We start from the raw sequence: 23,016 nt of genomic DNA on the forward strand, positions 1-23,016 counted from the left end.
AACAAAAACAGAATATGCTGAATCTTAAATAGAAAAAACAATAACTTAGATTTTTTTCTTTTTGGGTCACACCCGGCGATGCACAGGGGTTACTCCTGGCTCTGCACTCAGGAATTACCCCTGGCGGTGCTCAGGGAACCATATGGGATGCTGGGATTCGAACCCGGGTCGGCCGCGTGCAAGGCAAACGTCCTACACGCTGTGCTATCCCTCCAGCCCCAATAACTTAGATTTTTAAAAAGCTTAAACATCTCTAGGAAAGAACCAGTAATGAAGCCCTTTCAGTAACAACTGACTACTTGGGGTCAGAGAGATAGGATAGTAGGTGCTTATCTTGCACGTGGCCAACCAGGGTTCCATCCCGATTCCCAAATGGACTCACAAGCCAACCAGGAGTGGATCCTGAGAGCAGAATCAAGTGTAATCCCTGATCACTGTCAGATATAGTCCCCAAACTTAAAAAAAAAAAAAAAACACCAAGTTACACCTGTGTACAGTGACCAAATAGATGCATTTTCTACCTCTTGGATAACTGAATATTTTGAACCTCGTGTATATTAAAATGGTATTGCAATGAGTCAGGTTTTCTAATTCCAAGTATTTTTACCTGAAATCTTTACCACATGAAAGAACTCTCAAGAAGTAACACGATCAAATGTGTGTTAACTTTAGAAACAAGATAAAAGTTTCAGCAGCAATAGTAGTACTGTATACTTTGTACTGAATACCAGTTTAGACAGAATTCAAGACTTTAAAGTTTTACTTATTTTAAATAATTTTGAGCATTTGGTAGAATTATTTTCCTAAAAGATCTATTTTTTTCTTTTTGGGTCACACCCAGCAATGCACAGGGGTTACTCCTGGCTCATGCACTCAGGAATTACTCCTGGCAGTACTGAGGTACCATATGGGATGCTGGGAATCGAACCCGGGTCAGCCTCGTGCAAGGCAAACGCCCTACTTGCTGTGCTATTGATCCAGCCCCTTAAAATATCTATTTTTAACCCTGGTATATAGCACAACCAAAACTTATGAGCACCAGAGATCACTGTAGTGAAAGTATGTACTAGCACCACAAGCAATATATGCAACCCCCCTTGAGCAGTGTAATTAAGTGTGCAAGCACTACCCCCATTTAAATAACAACAAAAGGGAAAGGAGAAATATTCTTTTTTTTCTTTTCATTCTTTTCTTTTCTTTTTTTTTTTTGCTTTTTGGGTCACACCCAGCACTGCACAGGGGTTACTCCTGGCTCATGCACTCAGGAATTACTCCTGGCAGTGCTCAGGGGACACATCTGGAACACTGAGAATTGAACCTGGGTTGACCATGTACAAGGCAAATGCCCTACCTGCTGTGCTATTACTCCAGCCCCGGGAGAAATATACTTGATGAAAAAAATGAGTTTTTAAAAAATACTCTAAAATATATTTAAAAAATGAAAGACCTATTTTTAGTGGTGCTTATTCCAAATCTTAGTGAAAGGCATATAAAATAGAAAATATTCTTTTCTATCTAGTCTTGACGTTTTCTAAGTGTATTCTCTAAGTGTACTTTGAACTTTTTACTGTTGTCCTGCTACCTAGAAGTTTCTATAATATATTTTGTGATCTATAAATATAACATAGACCAAACTGGCTTGAAAGCATTAGTACTTTTCTAAATCAAATTAACAAACCATAATGAGACGGATTTTTCAAGGCTCTAATATAAAGCAAGGTTGATCGTATCCATTCCAAAGCAATATTTACATCTGTGATGGTACGTAGTACTATCTCTGCATTTAAATGCTCAATAAGATGTCTGTGCAAACTAATAAAAAAAAACTTCATTAGTTATAACACACATCAATTTATATAAATGCTATAATTTCTAAAGCAAATGAAATAGTAAATAGCAAAAACAATTGAAGATATCATCAGGGCTACTTTAATACTTAATACCCAAAATGCTTAATTCTTAATTCTCAAAATAATTAATACTTAATTAATACTTAATTAAAAAATTAAATCTTTAAAGTTCAATTTAACTTTTAAAAAGATTATTGTATTTCTCCACTCCAATCTCTAGTAGGCAACTACTGTTTCTAAAAAGGATGATAAATGAATTATAACCTATTTCTCCAAGAGTACTGTAAAATTAATATTAAAAATTTTCAGATTGTCTATCATTAGACGTGCCAAAAAAGGTAACAAGTCTCACAATGTAGATGTTACTGGTGCCTGCTTGAGCAAATCGATGAACAATGGGACTACAGAGCTTCAGTGCTATCATTAGACACATTTCAAAGATAATGTGAATAAAATTACATTTCTTTCTTCTCTTACACATTATCACATGCAAAACACATCAGAATGAAATAGATTACTGTTTTCTTCTCTCTCTCTCTCTCTCTCTTTCTCTCTCTCTTATTTTTTCGCTTTTTGGGTCACACCCAGCAATGCACAGGGGTTACTCCTGGCTCATGCACTCAGGAATTACTCCTGGCGGTGCTCGGGGGACCATATGGGATGCTGGGATTTGAACCCGGGTCGGCCGAGTGGAAGGCAAATGCCCTATTCAGCCCCATTACTGTTCTCTTTTGTGTAAACTACTTAATTTCTTAAAAAGATACAAACTTTATAGGCAATTAAAATTAAGAAAATTAACTTAGAAAACCTTCTAAACAAATTTTCTTTTAAGATTTTATAAGAAAAATGTAGGTTATACTGACACTATCTTTTAAAAGTATTTTATTACCTGCTTTCCACAGTGTCATTACAAGCCAACATCTGAATGTATTTCTCTCTTGTATTTAGCCGAGTCATAATAACGGCAGTAGCTGTAGTGTCAAACTGGTAAAACATACATACATACATACATACATACACACACACACCAATGCAATTTAGTAAAGAAAAACATCTATTGATAGCTATCCTCATTAGTGGCTCAAGTAAATTAATATTAAATGACCCCCCCACCCCACTTGGTATTAGCACCAGGTCAAAAATACTGCTTAATGCTTCTGAAACAAAATGTTAATTGGACATTTATTTTAAAACTTTCAAAGGGTAAAGATGTAAATATGTGGCAAATAATTTTTGCAGTGGTAAAATCAAAGTAGACCTTGATAAATATTGTAAGGTTCAGTGATTATAATCAAATTTATCCTAGAAAAATTACACATTTATAAGGGCCTGGGGATATGGCTCAAAATAGATATTTACATGCTAGTGGCCTGAGTTCACTTGCCAGTACTATCTGAACCCAGAGCAACGTGCTGGAAGTAGGTACTGAGTATACTGGTATCACCCGAAAAACAAATTTACACTTATATAAGAATATTTGGGCTAGAGCGATAGCACAGCGGGGAGGGCGTTTGCCTTGCACGCGGCCGACCTGGGTTCGATTCCCAGCATCCCAGATGGTCCCCCGAGCACTGCCAGGAGTGATTCCTGAGTGCAGAGCCAGGAGTAACCCCTGAGCATCGCTGGGTGTGACCCAAAAAGCAAAAAAAAAAAAAAACTTATATAAGAATATTTGAAATTTAAAAAAATGTTTTCCTTCTAAATTGTTCCTTTAGTACCTATATTAATTACTTCTTTATTCAAGTAATTGATCAGTATGGCATGTCCTGTAACATATTAGTTAATATTCTAATTAGTTTCTAATCAAGTAAATAATAATCAATTGTCACAATATCTGGCGACCACTACTGGCATTGTGCTGTAGGATTCAGGAATAATACATGTGCTACAATGCATGACAGTCCTATTCAATACAAAGACATAACTTACAAAATTACAATAGCATTCCTATTCAAAAATTTAAAGTAAATTTAAAAAATTCTTAAAACCACAAAAAAAATTTAACTGCAAATACATCACAAACCTGATCATTCCTTAACAAATTTCTCCATTAGAATGGATTTTCTGTTAACTGTACATCGCAGTGATTCTCTAGTAAAATTTTTTTAAATTAAAAATAAATAAATAAATAAAATATATTTCTCATTTACATTTTCATTCAAAGTTAAATGTAAAATATTAATTTATAGATTAAAAATCCACGTGTTTTGTAATTTTTCTACATCTTATAATAAGTACAAAAAGTTAAATACTGTCACTTACTTGAGGTCTACCAGCTCTACCAATCATCTGCAAAATATCTGATTCACTGTACTCTTCAAACATTCCTCCAGCATAATGCATTGTAGATTTTATAATTACTAGGTGAGCAGGTAAATTTACTCCCATCGCTAAAGTACTGGTAGTAACTGCAACAAATTAATATTACTTTCAAGCCATATAAATGAACTTTTAATATTTTCTTATGTTATATTCCTATAAATGTATATATAGGGAATCTTTTTAATGAAATAGAGGAAAACATTATGAAATATCTTTAAACCAAAATAAACTATCAAATTCCACTTTTCAAACTGCATTAACTTCAGAAACATAACAAAGAACTAAAACTGCCAAAGATTTGCTTTAGCAAGTATATGCATGCTTTGAAATTAAAATAAAATTTAATATATGACATTAATAAAGGGAAGGAAAGCAGAAATAACTCATAAAAGTTAATCTTCTCTCTTTAAAAAGTTTTCTTGAAAATATTAATCTACACAAATATGTCTTACTTACAGAGGACAGGTAGGTCTCCAAACATAAAAGCTCCTTCTACAACTTTTCTATCTGACAGTTCCATACCAGCATGATGAAAAGCAACACCATATATTATGATATCTATAATGAAAGATATTACCCTTTATGTAATATTAATATTTTATCAGCAATGAAATCCTCTTAGCTGTAGCTGAAAATAATATTTAAAAACTACTCTCTAGGCGGGCTGGAGCGATGGCAGAGTGGGTAGGGCATTTGCCTTGCACAAGGCCGACCCGGGTTCGATTTCCAGCATCCCATATGGTCCCCTGAGCACCGCCAGGAGTAATTACTGAGTGCAGAGCCAAGAACAATCCCCAGTGCATCGCCGGGTGTGACCCCCCAAAGAAGCAAAAATAAACAAACAAAAACTACTGTTTAGGACTGGACAGAGCTCAACAGGCTTTGTACATACTTTGCATGTGGGGGGCCCTAACGCATTCTCTGGTACCACACTGTTCACCGGGCATAGCCAGTAGTCCTTAAGAACTACCAGGTATAGACCCTCCCAAAGAAAAACAGTATCTCTTAACATACCTCTTAGTTTTGAATCTCTTGTAGAATATGCACACTTCTGCAACCTATTTTAAAATACAATAAAATTAAGCTATTCCAATGAACACAAAACTCAGATTTATTATTTTGATTATGAAATCAAAATATCTTCAAAGTAATAATACTTGAAGATGTGAAGAATATCTAACTTTCGAGACACACAAACAAATCTCAGACCAGAGCAACTTGCTGCAGAGATGGCCCTGGACTTTGCAATGGCTGTTTGTGCTGGGCTGCTCCAGACGGGGACAAGTACTGTCCCTCCACCTGCCCTCCAGGAGCTCTGGGCGTCACCATTTTCTAGAAGTCAGCAAGAAGCTCCAGGTATGAGTGGCTGTGGTGGCAAATCCCACATCTGGCAATCGTCTTCTTAAGCTCCCACACGTCCATGATCCAGAGACACACAAACGAATCTCAGACCCAAGCAACTTGCTGCACTGATATCTTTAGATCCTAATTATTAAAAGTTTAGAATCCCAGGGCTAGAGCAATAGCACAGCGGGTAGGGTGTTTGCCTTGTACGTGGCCAACCGGGTTCGATTCCCAACATCCCATATGGTCCCCTGAGCACTGCCAGGAGTAATTCCTGAGTGCAGAGCCAGGAGTAACCCCTGTGCATCACCTGGTGTGACCCAAAAGGCAAAAAAAAAAAAATTAAGAAAGACTATCTAACTTTCATACTGAAAAGTGCCTAATTTTAAATCTCAGTAACAGCAAAAAGAATTGTAATTGGCAAAGAAAAAATAAAAACACAAAGAAATTCCAGTCCCTGACTTTAAACTACCATAAAATGGAAACACCCGAAATATGGTGGTGGGAAGATGTAATGGTGGTGGGATTGGTGCTTGAATATTAAATGTAATCAAATATTGTGAACTACTTTATAAAATAAAATAAATTAAAAAGAATTAACTCAAAATTAATTGAAAATGTGGACTGGGGCGATAGCACAGAGGTAGGTCATTCGCCTTGCATACAGTCGACCCGGGTTTGATTCCTCCGCTCCTCTCAGAGAGCCCAGCAAGCTACTGCGAGTATCTTGCCCACATGACAGAGCCTGGCAAACATACCAAAAAAATAGTAACAAACAAGTCTCACAATGAAGATGTTACTGGTGCCTACTCAAGCAAATCGATGAGCAACGGGATGACAGTGACAGAAATTAAAAATCTGATGTTTGCTAAAAAATACATGGGAGAAAACAGGCAAAATGCTCAAGGACACGGACTTTGGTGATGTCTTGGAAGAGTTAATTCCAAAGACAAGGAAAATAAGAACAAAATTAACCAATTGTATCAAACTAAAGTTCTTATACTACAAAAGAAACTATCATTAAAACAAAAAGATACTTTACTTGGGGCCTGAGCAATAGTACAGTGGGTAGGGCGTTTGCCTTGCACGCGGCCGACCCGGGTTCAATCCCCGGTATCCCATATGGTCCCCCATGCACAGCCAGGAGTAATTCCTGAGTGCAAAGCCAGGAGTAACCCCTGAGCATCACTGGGTGTGACACAAAAAGCAAAAAAATAAAATAAAATAAAGAGAAAAATTAATTTCCTTAAAAAAAGATTACTAAATGGTAGAAAATATTTACCTATCATAACAAAAATAGTGTCACACTTCTATATGAAGCAATCAGTGAAAGGAATATTTTTTTAAAGGTGAGATCTTATACATGAAAACTATAAATCATCATTTTAAAAACAGTCAAAAACAAAGCAAAATGGAAAAATATTCCATGTTCATAGGCTGTAAGAAATGTCAATGTGAAAATGATCATTCTACCTGAAAGATTATACAGACTTAATATAGTCCCTACCAAAATTCCCCTGGTATTCTTAAAGGAATTGGAACCTTTAAATTACCCAATAACAAGGCAATTTTCGTAGAGAGAAAGATGAAGACAATGGTGTCTCTGACTTTATACTACACTAAAACTATACTAATAAAAACTGGCACTGGAATGAAAGTAGACTCACAGGCCAATACAATAAAATTGAGAGTCCTCAAGTAAACCCTTAGATGTCTAATGTTTAATTTATAACAAAGGAGCAATAAACTCAGTAAATCAGATAAGGAAAGTCCCTTCAACAAATGATGCTGGGAACACTGATTAGACACATGCAAAAAATTACATAGACAACGGTAAATAAAAAAATAAAAACTCTTAGACTCGGAACTAAGGTTTTCAAGATGAGGTGGAAGGCTGGGGAGAGCGAGGGTAGTAATAGACAAAAGCACAAACTTTAACACTACTGAAAAACATGTAAATACACAGTGAAAAAAAGAGAAATAAATAAAAATAAAATGAGGCCTCAAAAAGATTGAGATGAGGGAAAAGACTCAGGATATGAATCAAGGAGTACAAGCCTGGAATGTGTTCAGCTCAAGGTATCACATGGCTTCCCCAGCATCTACAGAGTATGACCCTTGAAGTTACAGAGAATTGCTAGTCATGTTCTCCAAACATCATGATCAAATGTTGAACTCCCACACTACCACTTCAAATCCCAGTAACAAGAGAGAAGTCTTGGGGCCCTGAGAATAGCTGGGTCTGCACTGTTTATAAGAATGGGAAAACTTCACTAAGGAAGATATACAGATGGCCAACTGTCACATGAAAAAATTATCATTATCACTTATCATGGAAATGCAAATCAAAATAATAATGCAATACTATCTCAACCTGTGAGAAGAGCCTATATTTCAAAAGATCAGGAAAAAGTGCTGCGATGTAATGAAGAGAAAACAAGAGAAAATTACAGGTTATATTAAGCATTTTATATATGTTACATATAAATCATATATATGTAACATATATATATATATATATATATAACAACCCCTATCCTGAAAAAGTTAAGGGGTTCAGAGAGATAGCCTAGGTGGTAAGGCATTTGCCTTGCATATCAAACGTTCTTTGATCCCTGGCCTTTCCTTCAAAATGGTAAGGAACAAATCTAATTTTATCTCATAAATATATCATAAATATTATCCCTAGAACTTTTTCTACATCTAAGATAAAATGAAAAAGTATACCTTTGTCGCTGTTCCACAGACATAATAAATTTAGCATCTTTCACAAGAACAGAAGCTGCTTGCTGCACACCTTTCCTTGTTGCACAAAACTAAAAAGAAATGAATCACTTTTTATTGTCACATTAAAAATTAAACATTAAGTTTAAAATTAAGAAACCAAAAATTCATACCACAAGTGTAGGCTTCTGATCAGAGTACGTTTGTATAACACTGGCAATTTTATAGTTGAGGCTTAAATCGAACTTAAATTCAGTTTGGTTACTACCACAGGGAAATCCAAGGACCACTTTCCGAAGTTTCACTGGTCTATGACTCTCATCCATTTTCAAACATACGGCAGGCCTTTCACCATCAGAAAGCCATTCTGCAATCTTTAACAGGAAAATTAAAAATTCTTAAAGTTTTATGGCTAAAAAGTAACCCAGGGATAAAGCACTCAAAAGCGAAATAACATCAACAGTCAGGAATGTGATTAGAGTACAAGGCTCTACTGCATGATGCCCTGGTACCAAAAATTGTTCTCCAGTATTACTTACTTCACAATTCTATTGATATATGATATCAATTATTCCACCTTTAATTTTATTGGGTTTGGGGCCCAGCTGGCGGAACTCTGAGCTTATCCCTGGTTCTGTGCTGTTATCACTTCTGGCAGTGTGTAAGAGATCATATTTCATATTAGGGTGTCAGAAATTGAACCAAGGTCACAAGCATTCAAAACAAATGCCAAATGCCTTCAACCCTATACTATCTCTTTTGCCCTATTATTCTGTTTTTATTTTCATTCATAAGAGTACAGAGTAAGACTTCGGCAGAGAAATCACATTTCTTATCAACCATTGTAACTTCTTTGATGTCTTTTAACACTATGCCTACAAGTGACTCTCACTATTTATATATTCTCCTAAGTACCACCTGAAGAATAAGAGTAATGGTTGGGATGACTTGGATTGGAAAGAATTTGCAAAGATGTTTCAAACATTGAACAATAATAGCCAAATCATTTGAGAGATGATAGAACCAAGAACATATTTCAGACTTAATGCTAGATCGACTAGTTAAGTTCTACAGCTGTCACAAGAATGCTTGCCTTCAAATAGCTAGGTTTAGTACTCAGATTTCATACCTTACTAAAGAACTGATCATTATATTAATAAGAAGACAGACAAAAGGGTGAATAGTTGCACATAAAGGATATATACATTCCCAAAGCTAGTCATGGGTAAGGATTAGATTACATAAGAATGTATAGATTAAGGGGCAGGGAAGAACTCAAAATGTTGAGAGCATGTCTTATATGCTTGAGGCCCCAGTTTGATCTGTGGCACCACATGGCACCCAGTGTACTGATGGGTGTGGCTGCAGACTATCCCTGAGCATATAGGAATAGTTCTGGTGAACCCCCAGGCACCACTGGGCTTATGTAGCACCACATTGCTACTTTGAGATCTGAACTGTCAGGTCTGCACAGCTGGGCTTAGTATCACCCAGTGTCCTTCAGGTTCCCTAGCACCACTGGGAAGACATAATGGAAACGATAAAATAAGCAATGTACAGCTTGAGAGGAATAGAAACCCAAGGATGATATTAGTATAAGGTAGATGCTTTACTTGTACAATGTCAGGTTCATAGAAAATGGGGAAGGTGGGTGGTAACCATCTATACAATTTTTTAACTTTTAATCTCTACTGTCCTAGTTAAAAAATTAGAGGCAGGAGGTTATAATAATAGCATTATTAATCAAGTTATGAGGCACTTACGACCCATGAAAGTAAGACTTTTAAATATTAGTAAACAAAAAACTTATTTAAAAAATTTATTAAACCAAATCAGCAAAACTTAACGCTACCATACTATGAAGTCTAACCACATAACTTTTTATAACATACTTTTCTATTAAATAATTCACAGAAAATTTTTCTGTGATCCACAAAAAAATTTAAAATCTTCACTTTTCTTTAGGGTTAACATGATGAGAAATTTCAATAGTCATAAGAAAACATTTGAATAAAGTAATAACTTACATCTTCAGCATTTGGAATTGTTGCAGATACAGCTACAAATCTTATTGGAATAACAAGACTGGTGTTTTCTAAGGTATGAGATAAAAACTTGACAGTTTTCATTCTGCTGACTACAACTTCAAGAGTCGGACCACGATCCTCATCCTTTACTATATGTACCTAGTGAAGAAATCGAAAGTAATTATTAGCTATAAATTAAAATCCAGGTAATTAAATGCATAGTGATAGTAACACTCTCTTTGCTATTAATGAAATAAGCATTTTCCACTTAAAGACATAATACAAAACATATAGTTTGGTTGAAACATCTTCCTTAAGGAACCAAGAGTATACAGAGTAAGAAAAGCCTCTTTAGAAAATGATGTTGAAGACTGGAGTGATGGTACAGCGGGGAAGGCATTTGTTTTGCATGCGGCCGACCAGGGTTTGATCCCCGGCGTCCCCCATGGTCCTCTGAGCACCGCCAAGAGTTATTCCTGAGAGCAGAGCCAGAAGTAATCCCTATGCATTGCTGGGTGTGACCCAAAAAGCAAAAAAAAAAAAAGTGTTGAAAAAAACTAGGTTTCCAAAGGATCATATAGAATTTCCATTTTTAAAAGGAATCTCTATATTGCTTTCTACAGAGGCTGCACCAACTCATATTCTCACCAAGACTGTACTAGAATTCCTTTTTCCTCTATCTCCACCAACTCTATTTCTAACATTTTTATTACAGGCCATTTTCATAGCGTGATGTGAAATCTTGTTATTTTATTTGCAGTTTCCTAATAACCATTGATGTAAAAACTTTTTCATAAACATATGAGTCTCCTTTGGATTAAGTATTAATGAGACTTACAGTTTGGATGTGGTTGATGACACACGTAATATTTTATACCTAATGTACTCACTGCTTATGATCTAAATCTTATAATAAGATTTATTTAGCTGTTATCAGAACAGCAGGGTGTAATAAGACCAATTAGTAATTACCAGAGTAAGCTAAGACATTGGGGACAATTGGTATGACAAGGAAAAGAACCAAAATTTCAAGTGAACACATTAATTTCAATGATGTACATCTGAAACATACAGTGTTAATATGCATTGTGGCTTCAAAAATATATAAAGAAAATCAATTTTAAAATGAAAAACAAAACGGTTGCTTTTTATATCCCTGTATTTTCATGTTTATTTCTCCCATTCTAGTACTATCGAGGCCTGACCCTGCTTAGGATCTGAGATCACATGAGGTCGTGCACTTTTAGGGTGGCATGGACATAGATTTCATATTTATTTCTAAAAGCGAATAATGTATTCACTACCTCATCAATAAGAAACAGTCGAACCAGTTGAACCAAAGAATTGTCTCTCCATTTTCTAGTCATGCTATCCCATTTTTCCTAGAGAAAAAAAAAGCACAAGTGGTTTACTGTGACAAGAAAAATAATACTATTAATATATTTTAATAAAAGTTTAACATGTTATAAATAATAGAGACATTACAAATAATGGAGACATACTTTTGCTGGTGTCCTAAATGCATTTTGAAAAATATTTAAAAATTTGAAAATTTAGCTTTTTTGTTTGTTTTTGTGCCACATTCAGCATTATTTGGAGCTTACCCCTAACTCTGTGCTCAGGGATCATTCCTGGTCGGGCTCAAGGGAATATAAGGTGTTCCAGGGATTGAGCCCAGGGGTTAATCATTTGTAAGGCAAGCAAATGGTACTCACTGTACTACCTCTCCAATCCCAATTTAAAAAATCTGAAGGAAATTGACTATCTTAAAAGAACTTAAAAACTCAAGCATTTATTTTAAGATTTTTTATTTTCAAGATTTTAAAGATTTATAAATATACAAAAATATTTATAATTAAATATCTTATATTTAAATATATTTATTTAATATATTAATATTTAAACATAAACATTTATATATTTAAATATATTTTTAAAGATTTTTTTTTTTTTGCTTTTTGGGTCACACCCGGCAATGCACAGGGGTCACTCCTGGCTCTGCACTCAGGAATTTCCCCGGCGGTGCTCAGGGGACCATATGGGATGCTGGGAATCAAACCTGGGTCGGCCGCATGCAAGGCAAACGCCCTACCCGCTATGCTATCACTCCAGCCCTAAAATATATTTATTTTTAAGATTTATAATTTATTTAAGATTCACCAAGATATCAAACATTGCAGTTTGAAAGCTCTACCAAGTTCTTTTTTTTTTACAACATATTATGTTTGGGTAAAAGAAAACTACCAGTAAGTCTATTACAAATTATCCACAATAACAAACTGCCTAATCAAATCTATTGTCTACTTTTTATGTCATTTGTCTTCCTTATCTTATTTGTGAAGAGAAACATTTTGTAATAAGCCAAGGATATAATAAAGTACAAATAACACCTACTGGAGTTGTCATAATAATGTGGGCATGCTGAATCTCAAATAGGTCATCCATTACTGTATCTCCAGTGAGTTCTTTACAAACAAGTCCTATGGGTCCAAATTTTTCTTTCCAATCATCAAAACGTTGACTACATAAGGCTTTTATTGGTGCCACTATAACAATATAAGATATTTATTTTGAGTATTAGTACAATTTTTAAATTTTCACAAATATTGGCTAGTGAAAATAGGGAGAAATACAGACTTAAGTGCTGCTTAACCTTGATTAAAGTTAACTAATTTTTATGCTCACTTCAGTAGCATATATACTAAAAGTTAATATGCATAAATCATTTTACAATATAAAGATAACCACTGAGTAGATCTGAAAATAAACTGAAAAAGAAGTGATTACTCAGGGAATTGTAACTAAAAGTATAAAGAAGTAAAACAGATTGTTGCTTTTCAATATAAGACATTCTGTGATCTTTCTTTTTTTGTTTGCTTTGTTCTGGAGCCACCCCAGTGATGCTCAGCAGTTACTCCTGGCTCTGCACTAAGGAATTACTCCTGTCAGTGCACAGGGGACCATAGAGGGATACCAGAGATCCAACCCGGGTGGGCCAAGTGTAAGGCAAGTGCCTACTCACCATACTATGTCTCCAGTGCCCCCTATTTTTTGTTTTCTTTAGTTGGTAACAACTGGCAATGCTTGGTGGCTCCTCTAAATCCAGTGCTTGGGGCCCTTCTGATGGTACCCAGGGGCTACAGCATGTACGTCAGTCTTTAAAACTATCTCCCTAGTCAGTTGTCACTGATTTATTTTAAACCACACAAATTACCTTAAAAAAATACCAAAATGCACTTGTAAGGGAGGTAGAATTTCTTATGGAAATTTCTAGGGTTTTGGAATGCTTGCTTTTATTTTTCATCTAGCTTGTCCTTTTAAAAATTATATAAATACTGAGAATTCACCAACAAGTTTTGGGGATGTCTCCCAAAGGGAAAAGCGGTTCTGAAAACTCAAGGATAGAGGAAGGAGCCACTGGGCATGATGGGTTGTGACAACTGTATTGCCACCACCTTTGAGACTCAGGGTCTCAAAGGTGGTGGCAATACAGTTAAGGTCAGTCACATTCTATGTAAAAAACATGGAAGAATCATGGAAGCCATGGAAAAGCTAAAGTCTGGAATGTGATTCAATAAAGAGACTACACAATATAGTAAAGATAAAGCCAGGCAAGGAGTAGTCTTGGGTTGGACGACCAGAGGGTCCATAGTGGGACCATTTCAAGAAGCAGCCTTTGCCTTGCCTGTGAGTGGGCTGGATAAGCCCGTATTTACAGACCCTCCAGCTAAGACAAAATTTGGTTATTATGTTACTATGGTTGAAGAGAAAAAAATAAAATTGTTATGAAAAGTTTTCAAAAAGTATATAAATGTGAAAGTGCTAAATTCATACATTATTTTTGTGTATAACTGAAAATATATGTTTTGAATTTAATGTGATAACAAAATGTTGATGCAAAAAATATAAAATACAAACAACAATCCTATTACTTACGTGTCTTTGCATCTATAGGTTTTATTAAAATGAATAATACTCTAATATAATATAATATATACTCTAATATAATAATATATAAATTGAATACAATATGTAAATACTTACTGTAAACAATTTTAATGTTTGACCATGGCAATGGCACTTCCATTAACAATCTTGTTATAGCTAGTTCAAATATTACAGTTTTTCCAGAGCCGGTAGGAGCACAAATCACAAAATTCTTATCTGTGTAAAGAAGCTTAAAAAATAAAATCTAGTCAATCATGAAATACATAGAAATTTTCATATATATTCTCAATTTTTCTAAAATTATACTTTAGGAAGACTATAGAGTACTATTTCAAACCCCTTTATCTCTAAGATATTTAAATTCAACTTAATTTTAGGTTTATTTCCCTCAAAAAATAACATTATTAAAAATGTATTATTAGTGATAAGCTAGACCTAGAGAAAATCATATTGTATGTTTCCATTTTTTTAAAATAAGTTTTAATAAATACAAACCAACTCATCTATAAAACTCACATGTATTTATTTAATAAACATTTATGAGTTCCTATAATGTACAGTCAGAGTACATCCTAAACTAATGCTGAGTGTAGTACTGGTTATCATAAAGATGAATACCATATAGTCCCTGTCCATAGACAGCACAGATTTTAGTATAAAGATTACAATAAAATACTTACATCATCAAAGGCTTTGGATTGTATATAGTTGAAATATGGAAACCCTTTGAAAATACTTCTAAATTTTGCAGCTTAGAATAACGTTAAGGAGTAAATGTTTCATAATTTTGAAACTGCTACTTTTAAAATTAAATTATCTGCATCAATATTTACTGATGGAACTTTAATACTTGGTATCTAAGCATCATAAGGAAGAAAACTAACAGATGAAAGGAAAAAGCCAACAGAGAAACATAGGCGACTACTGACCTTTCCTCTTCCCACGTTGAACTAGCTATAACAATTATGAAGTAATTCCCCCTAAGAGATATCCAGAAACTAAATGTGGGACTCTTACTCATGCATGAGGCAAATGATAAAATACTCAGGTTGAAATGGACAAAAAAAGATGACATAATTCTTGCCCTAAATCTCAGGTTGTCACAGTGCCAAAGGATTAGAAAGCAACCCAACCCAAAATTCCAACTGTTCCCCAAGGAGCAAAGGATTTTAGACACATCTAGTTGTCCAACTTTCAATATTCATACCTAAAATATGGACTTATAATAGCCAGTTCTGAAACGCAATGAAGTTTGCATTTACAAATCCCACAAGACAGTAACAATAAAGGCCATAGGTGAATCGTCTGCTCTCCATGTCCCACTAGAGAGCTCGGTGCAAAAGATGAGGCAAAAATTCCCCTCCCAATTTCTACACGGAAAGGATTTAACCACATACTTTCCCAACTACCATATGTGATTCTGGCTTCCAATCATTAAGCATTTAGATGCTAACTAAAATCCCACTTTGGGAGAATGACAGATGGTAGCACACCATCAACTACTGACTGACACTATGAACAAAGACAGAGATTTGGACAATGACAAGTTTCAGAAACAAGTGTCTTGATCTTGGTTGGTTGAAGTTTATTTCAAACATAAGACCAGTCTATCCTGGTGCAAGGATGCTGACATTATCAATGGTGTTGGAGTTGGAGCACTGAATCTTCAAAGGTGTTATTAAAAGCATTTTAAGCCCCAACAGACAAAAACCTCAGAACTCAATCACTGCCATGCTTACATCTGCTCTCCACAGACTGAGATGAGCCTCACCCAAGAGTGAATCTGCAGAAAAACCCAGGTATGCAGGATCTGTGAATGAAATCTCCACGCTCATTCAGAGTGGGAATGGGCCTTCTCCACCCATCTCCCAAGTTTACCAGTAGCTTGGCAGTCACACCCACAAACTGCCCCTGGCACCATAAAATCTCATCAATGGCCATTATCCAGAAATAAAGCTCCTGGAAGAGAGCAACATAGGCCTCACCCATGAATGAATCTGCTCTAAAATCGTATTTGAAATTTGAGAATTTCTGGAATGACCTCTCATACTCCACACCACTGGTGTGCCAAGAATAGCACACAACATTTGATTGGGTTTAACAAACATGTTAGTAATCTCTTATACAAGGGCTTAATGGCTCCAGGATGAAATACAATAATCTTCACACATTTCCTCCAAGAAATCTTTACTGGACCATTTTTAGTGGATTATTCATAACAAGAAATACAAAATTAATTGTTTTGGTTCTGCTTTGGGAGATACAGTTTGGGATTTGAAGTGCAAACATTCGAAATATGATGGTGGGAAGGCGCAATGGTAGTGGGACTGGTGTTTGACTATTAAATGTAATGAATTATTGGGAACAACTTTATAAAAATAAAATAAAAATAAGAGCCTTTTAAATCATGGTGCATCCATTAAATATATATATGAAAAATAGAACAATTATGAGTCATAAAACATATATACTTTTGGACTAGATCATAGTCTATAAATATTAGAATTTTTGTTTTTGTTTTGGGGCCACACCCATCGGTGTCAGGGCTTATCCTAGCTCTGCATCCAGGGATCACTTCTGTTGGGCTCTGGGAACCACATTGGATGCCAGAGATTGAATCCAGGTGAGCCATATACAAGGCAAGTGCCTTGACCACTATACTACCATTTCATGCCCTAGGATTTTTAAATGGATTTTTTGAAGTATTTTACATTATGAAGGAAAATAAATGTATATATTATCCAGATTTATAATTTTATAATTAAAATTTATTTCAATTAATTTCAATGGTTATAATTATATAATATAAAATTTAATTATACTATGTAAAATTTGGCAGAGTCTCTTGCCCCTGCGCCTGGCTGTCTTCACCAGGGCCCCTTAGAAGGGAGTGGGTTGAGTTTCCCTCCCCGCCCTGAGCAGAGCTCCCGCAGCCAAAGACCTCCGGAGCCCAGCCAAAGCCATGCTCAAGGTTGGGACGAGCCTCATGCATGAAGGAACCAGCAGAGGAACCCAGGTATGCGGGACCTCGGTTTGGGATCACCAAGCCTGCTCAGATCAGGACTGGGCCTCCTCCACCCAGATCCCCCATTTTCCAGTAGCTTGGCAGCCACACCCACAAACTGCCCCCAGCACTGTGTAATCCCATCAATGGCCAAGATCCAGAGACTATAAAACATACCTCCTGGAAGCCTCCTCTTATAGCCTAGTTCTCCCTCTTGGAGAACCTGGCAAGGTACCAAGAGCATCCTACCTGCACGGCAGAGTCTCTGTGGTGTATTCGATATGCCAAATATAGTAACAATGATGGGTCTCATTCCTCTGACCCTGAAAGAGCCTCCAATGTGGCACTGCTGGGAAGAACGAGTAAAGAGAGGCTGCTAAAATCTCAGGGATAGGATGAATGGAAACATTACTGGTGACTGCTCGAGCAAATCGATGATTGACGGGATGATAATGACATTGATACAGTGATATGTTAAATTTATAATTTTAACTATATTGTGTAAATCTTTATAATTTCCTATTTCACTAATGTATCACTGATATATAAAATTAATGTATTAAGTCTTGAGATTCTGGTGACACTCTGCTATCTTGTGATGTACTGGTATAGCAGCACTGGAAATATAAAATAATATCAATGTTGTTGTAAACTATAACATTCAATAGAAACTAATTTGGGAAAACTACAGACTTTAGATATATTACATTAAAATAAAAAGGCCAGTCTTTCAAGATGGAGAGGGTTGAAAGTCTCTGCTTTAATGTTCAGAAACCAACATAGTCAATGAAAATAAAAAGATGATAAATTTCCAGAAACCAAACGTGATAAAATAAAATTTAATTTGAACTCAATAGATTGTTCAAATTAAAGACGCAGAGTGGGTCAAGAGAACAATGCAGAGCCCCAGCGACACTGAGCAGCAACTAACACGGCTCCGGGATGCGGGACTGGGACAACTCCGAACCACGGGGGGGCACTGGAGTGGAGCGGCGCCAGCCCAGCCTCCAGGTGGCCCCGGTCGCCGGAAGTCCCACCCTCGACCCACCCTTGGCGCCATCTTGCCACATTCAACAGAGAAGAAGCCAGGCTTTCTGGTGAGCAACGTGGCCGGAGAATGCTCCGGACCCGAAACCGGACCAGCAACACCGGGGATCCAGACGGAGGAGGTACATCTGGTACACCTTCTCCAGATGGAGCCCCGGCAACACTGAGCAGCAACTAACATGGCTCCGGGATGCGGGACTGGGACAACTCTGAACCGCGCGGCGCGACCTTTTCTAAAAACTGAAACCATACAATCTTTTAATGGAAAACTAATTATCAAATGCTTCCTTGGTAGTAGGGCTGTCTTTCTTGGGGGGAAACTCCAACAACAATAGTGAGTTTTGTGTTGAAATATGGAACGTAATCAAGGTAAGGAGAAAATAAAGTGAAATTCATCAGTTATACAGTTGGGGAGGGCGGGGGGTATACTGGGGTTTTTGGTGGTGGAATATTGGCACTGGTGAAGGGATGGGTGTTTGAATATTGTATAACTGAGACATAAACCTGAGAACTTTGTAACTTTCCACATGGTGATTCAATAAAAATTTAAAATATTAAAAAAAAGAGAACAATGCATTAAAAAAGTAAAAATTTAACAAAAATAACAGACAAAAATCACACAGTTGGACAATATGAGAACTGAACTGAACACAAAGGAAAAAACTTCAACAGAAATAATCAATATAGTCCTCTTCTCCCCCACCCCCTAAAAAGGAGAGGAAAATACATTTCCAAAACTCATTCTATAAAGCCAGCAATAAGCAAGTTAAGGACAACTGTCTGCCATAGAAGCAGGGGTAGGAGTGGGACGGGGAGTAGGGGAGTGATACTGGGGACATTGGTGGTGGAAAATGTGCAATGGTGGATGGATGGGTATTTGATCATTGTATAACTGAAACTTAAACATGAAGGCATTCAAACCAGTATGATTAGTACACATATTTTTAAAAAATTTTCAACTAGATTATCAGCAAACCAAATTCAACAGTGTATTAAAAAGGATCACAGACAGCTGCCCCCAAGCTGACTCACCCACACAGTCCTAGTCTTCTGACGCATGAGTCTATATCCGAGGAAATGCAAGCCCAGCAGTTAAAACTCATGGACACACAAGTCCCCCCACATGAGAACTCTGGGGATCCTTCAAAGAGGGGAAGGCCAAATCTCCACCCTGCAAAAGCTCTAGCAACTTCACCACAACCCACAATTGCTGCCAACACCAATGGTGCAATTCCACCATTTCACCACTCTCTGCAGAGACCCCAAACTGAAGATTTTAGGCTTTGAACTTCAGTATCTTTTCAACTCATTGGCCCAGACCATAGATTCTAAAGTGTTGAACCACATGGCTGCATATGTGGCTGTATGACACCTTCAAATTCATCAATACTGAAATTTTGGTAGGAGCACACCAAATCACAAGGGAAAGTAGTAGAGACATCAACTAAATTGCACTGTAGCATGTTAGTCCCACTGTTCATCAATTTGCTTGAGCGGGCACCAGCAATGTCTCCATTGTGAGACTTATTGTTACTGTTTTTGTTTGGCATATCGAATACGCCATGGGGAGCTTGCCAGGATTTGCCATGTGGGTGGGATACTCTCAGTAGCTTGCCAGGCTTTCCAAGAGAGACAGAGAAATGAAACCCAGGTCGGCCACATGCAAGGCAAATGCCTTACCCGCTGTGCTATCACTCCGTTCCATCAACTAAACTCAGCAAACAAAAACAGTAACACTGAAGGTTCAATTAACAACAAACACTAAACCCTTAGACAAGGAGTTCACAACCCCATGGTGAGATAAAAGCAATTTCACGTATTTTCCAAGCGATATGGAATAAATTACTGTGTGCCTGCCAAGGGATCAGTCTTAGAGGGTGGTTTGGTAAAGTTTAGTAAATGAAGACAGTGGAGGAGAGAAGGTCACATTGGTGGTGGGAATGGTGTTCGAACATCCAAAGCCTGTAAAACTGTATTATGAACAACTCTGTAAACAAGTGTTTAAAAAAAAATCACAGACGTGTCAGATAAAATATATTTTTGGAATGCAAAGACAGTTTAACATATGCAATCAATGTGAAATGCCACAATAAAAATCATATGATCATCTGAATAGATGCAAATAAAAAGCATTTTATATAGCATCCTTTTTTGATTAAAATTATAATTTTAATATAATTAAATTATATTAAATTGTAGTTAAATACATTTATGATGTATCAAAGTAATGTACATCAAGAAAATATAGGCCATATTAAGATAAACTCAAAACTAACATTCTACTTAACATTTAAACTAAAGAATTCCTCTGACATCAGAAACAGTACAAGAATGACCCACCCTCATCACTTTCATTCAGCATAGTATTGGAAGTCTTAGCCAGAGAAATTGGAAAATACAAATAAAAGGCATATGAATCAGAAAGGAAAGAGTAGAATTATTTCTATTTGTGGATGATATAATAGTAACATGTAAGAGCCCACCAAAATATTACAACATTTTAAGAAATTAAATCACTGTCACTGTCATCCCGTTGCTTATCGATTTGTTCGAGCGGGCACCAGTAACATCTCTCATTAAGAGACTTATTGTTACTGTTTTTGGCATATCCAATACGCATGGGTAGCTTGCCAGGCTCTGCTGTGCGGGCTCCATACTCTCGGTAGCTTACTAGGCTCTCCGAGAGGGGCGGAGGAATCGAACACGGGTTGGCCATATGAAAGGCGAATGCCCAACCGCTGTGCTATTGCTCCAGTCCAAGAAATTAAATAATTAAGAAAATTTAAGAAATTAAATTAAAAAATTAAAATTAAATATTACCCTATGAAAATATTTAAGATACTTTTAACAGTTGATTTAAACACAGGTCTCTTAACAACTTGATCAGCTAAATGATGGATGTATTGGAATATTGACTTGGCAAGAACTTAAATTATCCTGACTCTATAAAAAAGTTCTAAACCATTAATTAGTAAGAAGAAACTGTCCCTTCTCCAAGGTAAGAATCTACTGTCAGCTGGGAAAACATTTGCAATTACATGGCATTATTTTTAGTTTGAGTCAAATTTGTCAACTACATGTATTAAACACTATATGCAGAATATATTATTATTTTTTATAAAGTTGCCAGAGCTATAAGTAAAAAATGTGCTCCAACAATTTACTATATATTAACAGTATAGGATGCATATTTGGAAACAAACAGAAATTTAATACATGATATACTGTCTTTTATGATGCTATACAAAAATTGATAATTTGCAGTAATACTATTATAAATTAAATCAGGTTGCATATTTATCTGCACAAATTTCTCCTTTCGTCTCAAAATACCTCACTACTAGGCCCTACATGTTTTTGCCTCCCTATATCTTATACTTTTCACCTTATAATAGACTTGCCTCTTACTCATCTCTGGTCATACTGCAATTTTCCTCAAGTAGGGGTCATGCAACACCTTGTGGGCCTTCAGAATATTCCAAAGGGACCAAGGCATAAGATTATGGGCCAGTCAATAAGATACAGATCAAAGAAAAGAAACAAGATCAGATGGGTGCCTCAGTCAGAAAAAGAATAAGAAACCATCACAGTTCTCTTGTGATCTTAAAAGAATATTTCAGTCATATTTCCTGCTATAAGGCCTTCCCTATGCCTTGCTTCTTCCCTCAACATTTCATTTACTTCAGTTACTCTCTCACTCCCATCAGTTGCATGAATCTCACTATCCCAAAGTCTTCTTTAATTACTCTATTTAATTCTAAATAGAGTAGCCATATGCCACAGCCAGGCTCAAGGCCAATCTCCACACGTTCAGTTGAGCCTCACGCATGAAAGAACCGGCAGAGAAACCCAGGTGTGCCGGACCCGGAACCCAAGATCTCCAAGGCTGCTCAGATAGGGACTGGGCCTCTTCCACCCAGATCCCCCATTTTCCAGTAGCTAGGCAGTCACACCCACAAACTGCCCCCGGCACTGTGTAATCCCATCAATGGCCAACATCCAGAGACTATAAAACCAAGCTCCCGGAAGTGTGCGATGCAGAGTCTCTTGCCCCCGTGCCTGGCTGTTTTCACTGGGGTCCCTTGGAGGGGGCGGGTTGAGTTTCCCTCCCTGCCCTGAGCAGTGCCCCAGCAGTTGAAGGCCTCCGGAACCCAGCCACAGCCATGCTCAGGGACACTCTCCACACGTTGGGAAGAGCCTCACATATGAAGGAATCGGCAGAGGAATGTCTGATAGCCTCATTCTCCCTCTTGGAGAACCTGGCAAGCTGTCGAGAGTTTACTGCCTGCACAGGGGAGAGCCTGGCAAGCTCCCCGTGGCATATTCATATACCAAATATAGTAACAATGATGGGTCTCATTCCCCTGACCCTGAAGAGCCTCTAATGAGGCACAGTGAGAAGGACAAGTAAAGAGAGGCTGCTAAAATCTCAGGGCTAGGATGAATGGAGATGTTACTGGGCCTGCTCGAGCAAATCTATGATCAACAGGATGACAGTGATACAGTGATACAGTGATTTAATACTAATCCTGATCAGCTGTCCAAGTCTTACCATCTTATTCCATTCCCCTTTTTTTCCATGTTATACACTACCTCCTAAAACACTGACTTCTTCATATATTTATGTTTAGTTTGTATATTTATATGTTGTCACAATAGCTCAGATATATTTATCTCCCCGCCTCCATCACAAAAATGTTAACTCCTTAGGTGCAAGGATTCATTACCAATTGTCTTAAGTGGCATCTGA

General features: G+C 36.8%; 1 protein-coding gene across 1 annotated transcript in view; it reads right to left on the reverse strand.

The window, feature by feature from the left end:
- HFM1 (helicase for meiosis 1) overlaps positions 1-23,016 on the reverse strand; it is a 111,847-nt gene that overhangs the window by 71,482 nt on the left and 17,349 nt on the right. The window contains exons 6-17 of the mRNA XM_004619925.2: positions 14,896-14,966; positions 14,312-14,444; positions 12,662-12,813; positions 11,572-11,649; positions 10,268-10,426; positions 8,414-8,614; positions 8,244-8,332; positions 5,187-5,230; positions 4,629-4,730; positions 4,113-4,258; positions 2,740-2,834; positions 1,679-1,812 (exon numbers count right to left, since the gene is read on the reverse strand). Of these exons, the coding sequence (XP_004619982.2) occupies positions 1,679-1,812; positions 2,740-2,834; positions 4,113-4,258; positions 4,629-4,730; positions 5,187-5,230; positions 8,244-8,332; positions 8,414-8,614; positions 10,268-10,426; positions 11,572-11,649; positions 12,662-12,813; positions 14,312-14,444; positions 14,896-14,966 (1,404 nt within the window). The remainder of the gene's footprint in view (positions 1-1,678; positions 1,813-2,739; positions 2,835-4,112; positions 4,259-4,628; positions 4,731-5,186; positions 5,231-8,243; positions 8,333-8,413; positions 8,615-10,267; positions 10,427-11,571; positions 11,650-12,661; positions 12,814-14,311; positions 14,445-14,895; positions 14,967-23,016) is intronic.

Source organism: Sorex araneus, chromosome 5 (assembly GCF_027595985.1).
Source record: "Sorex araneus isolate mSorAra2 chromosome 5, mSorAra2.pri, whole genome shotgun sequence".
Classification (NCBI taxonomy): domain Eukaryota; kingdom Metazoa; phylum Chordata; class Mammalia; order Eulipotyphla; family Soricidae; genus Sorex; species Sorex araneus.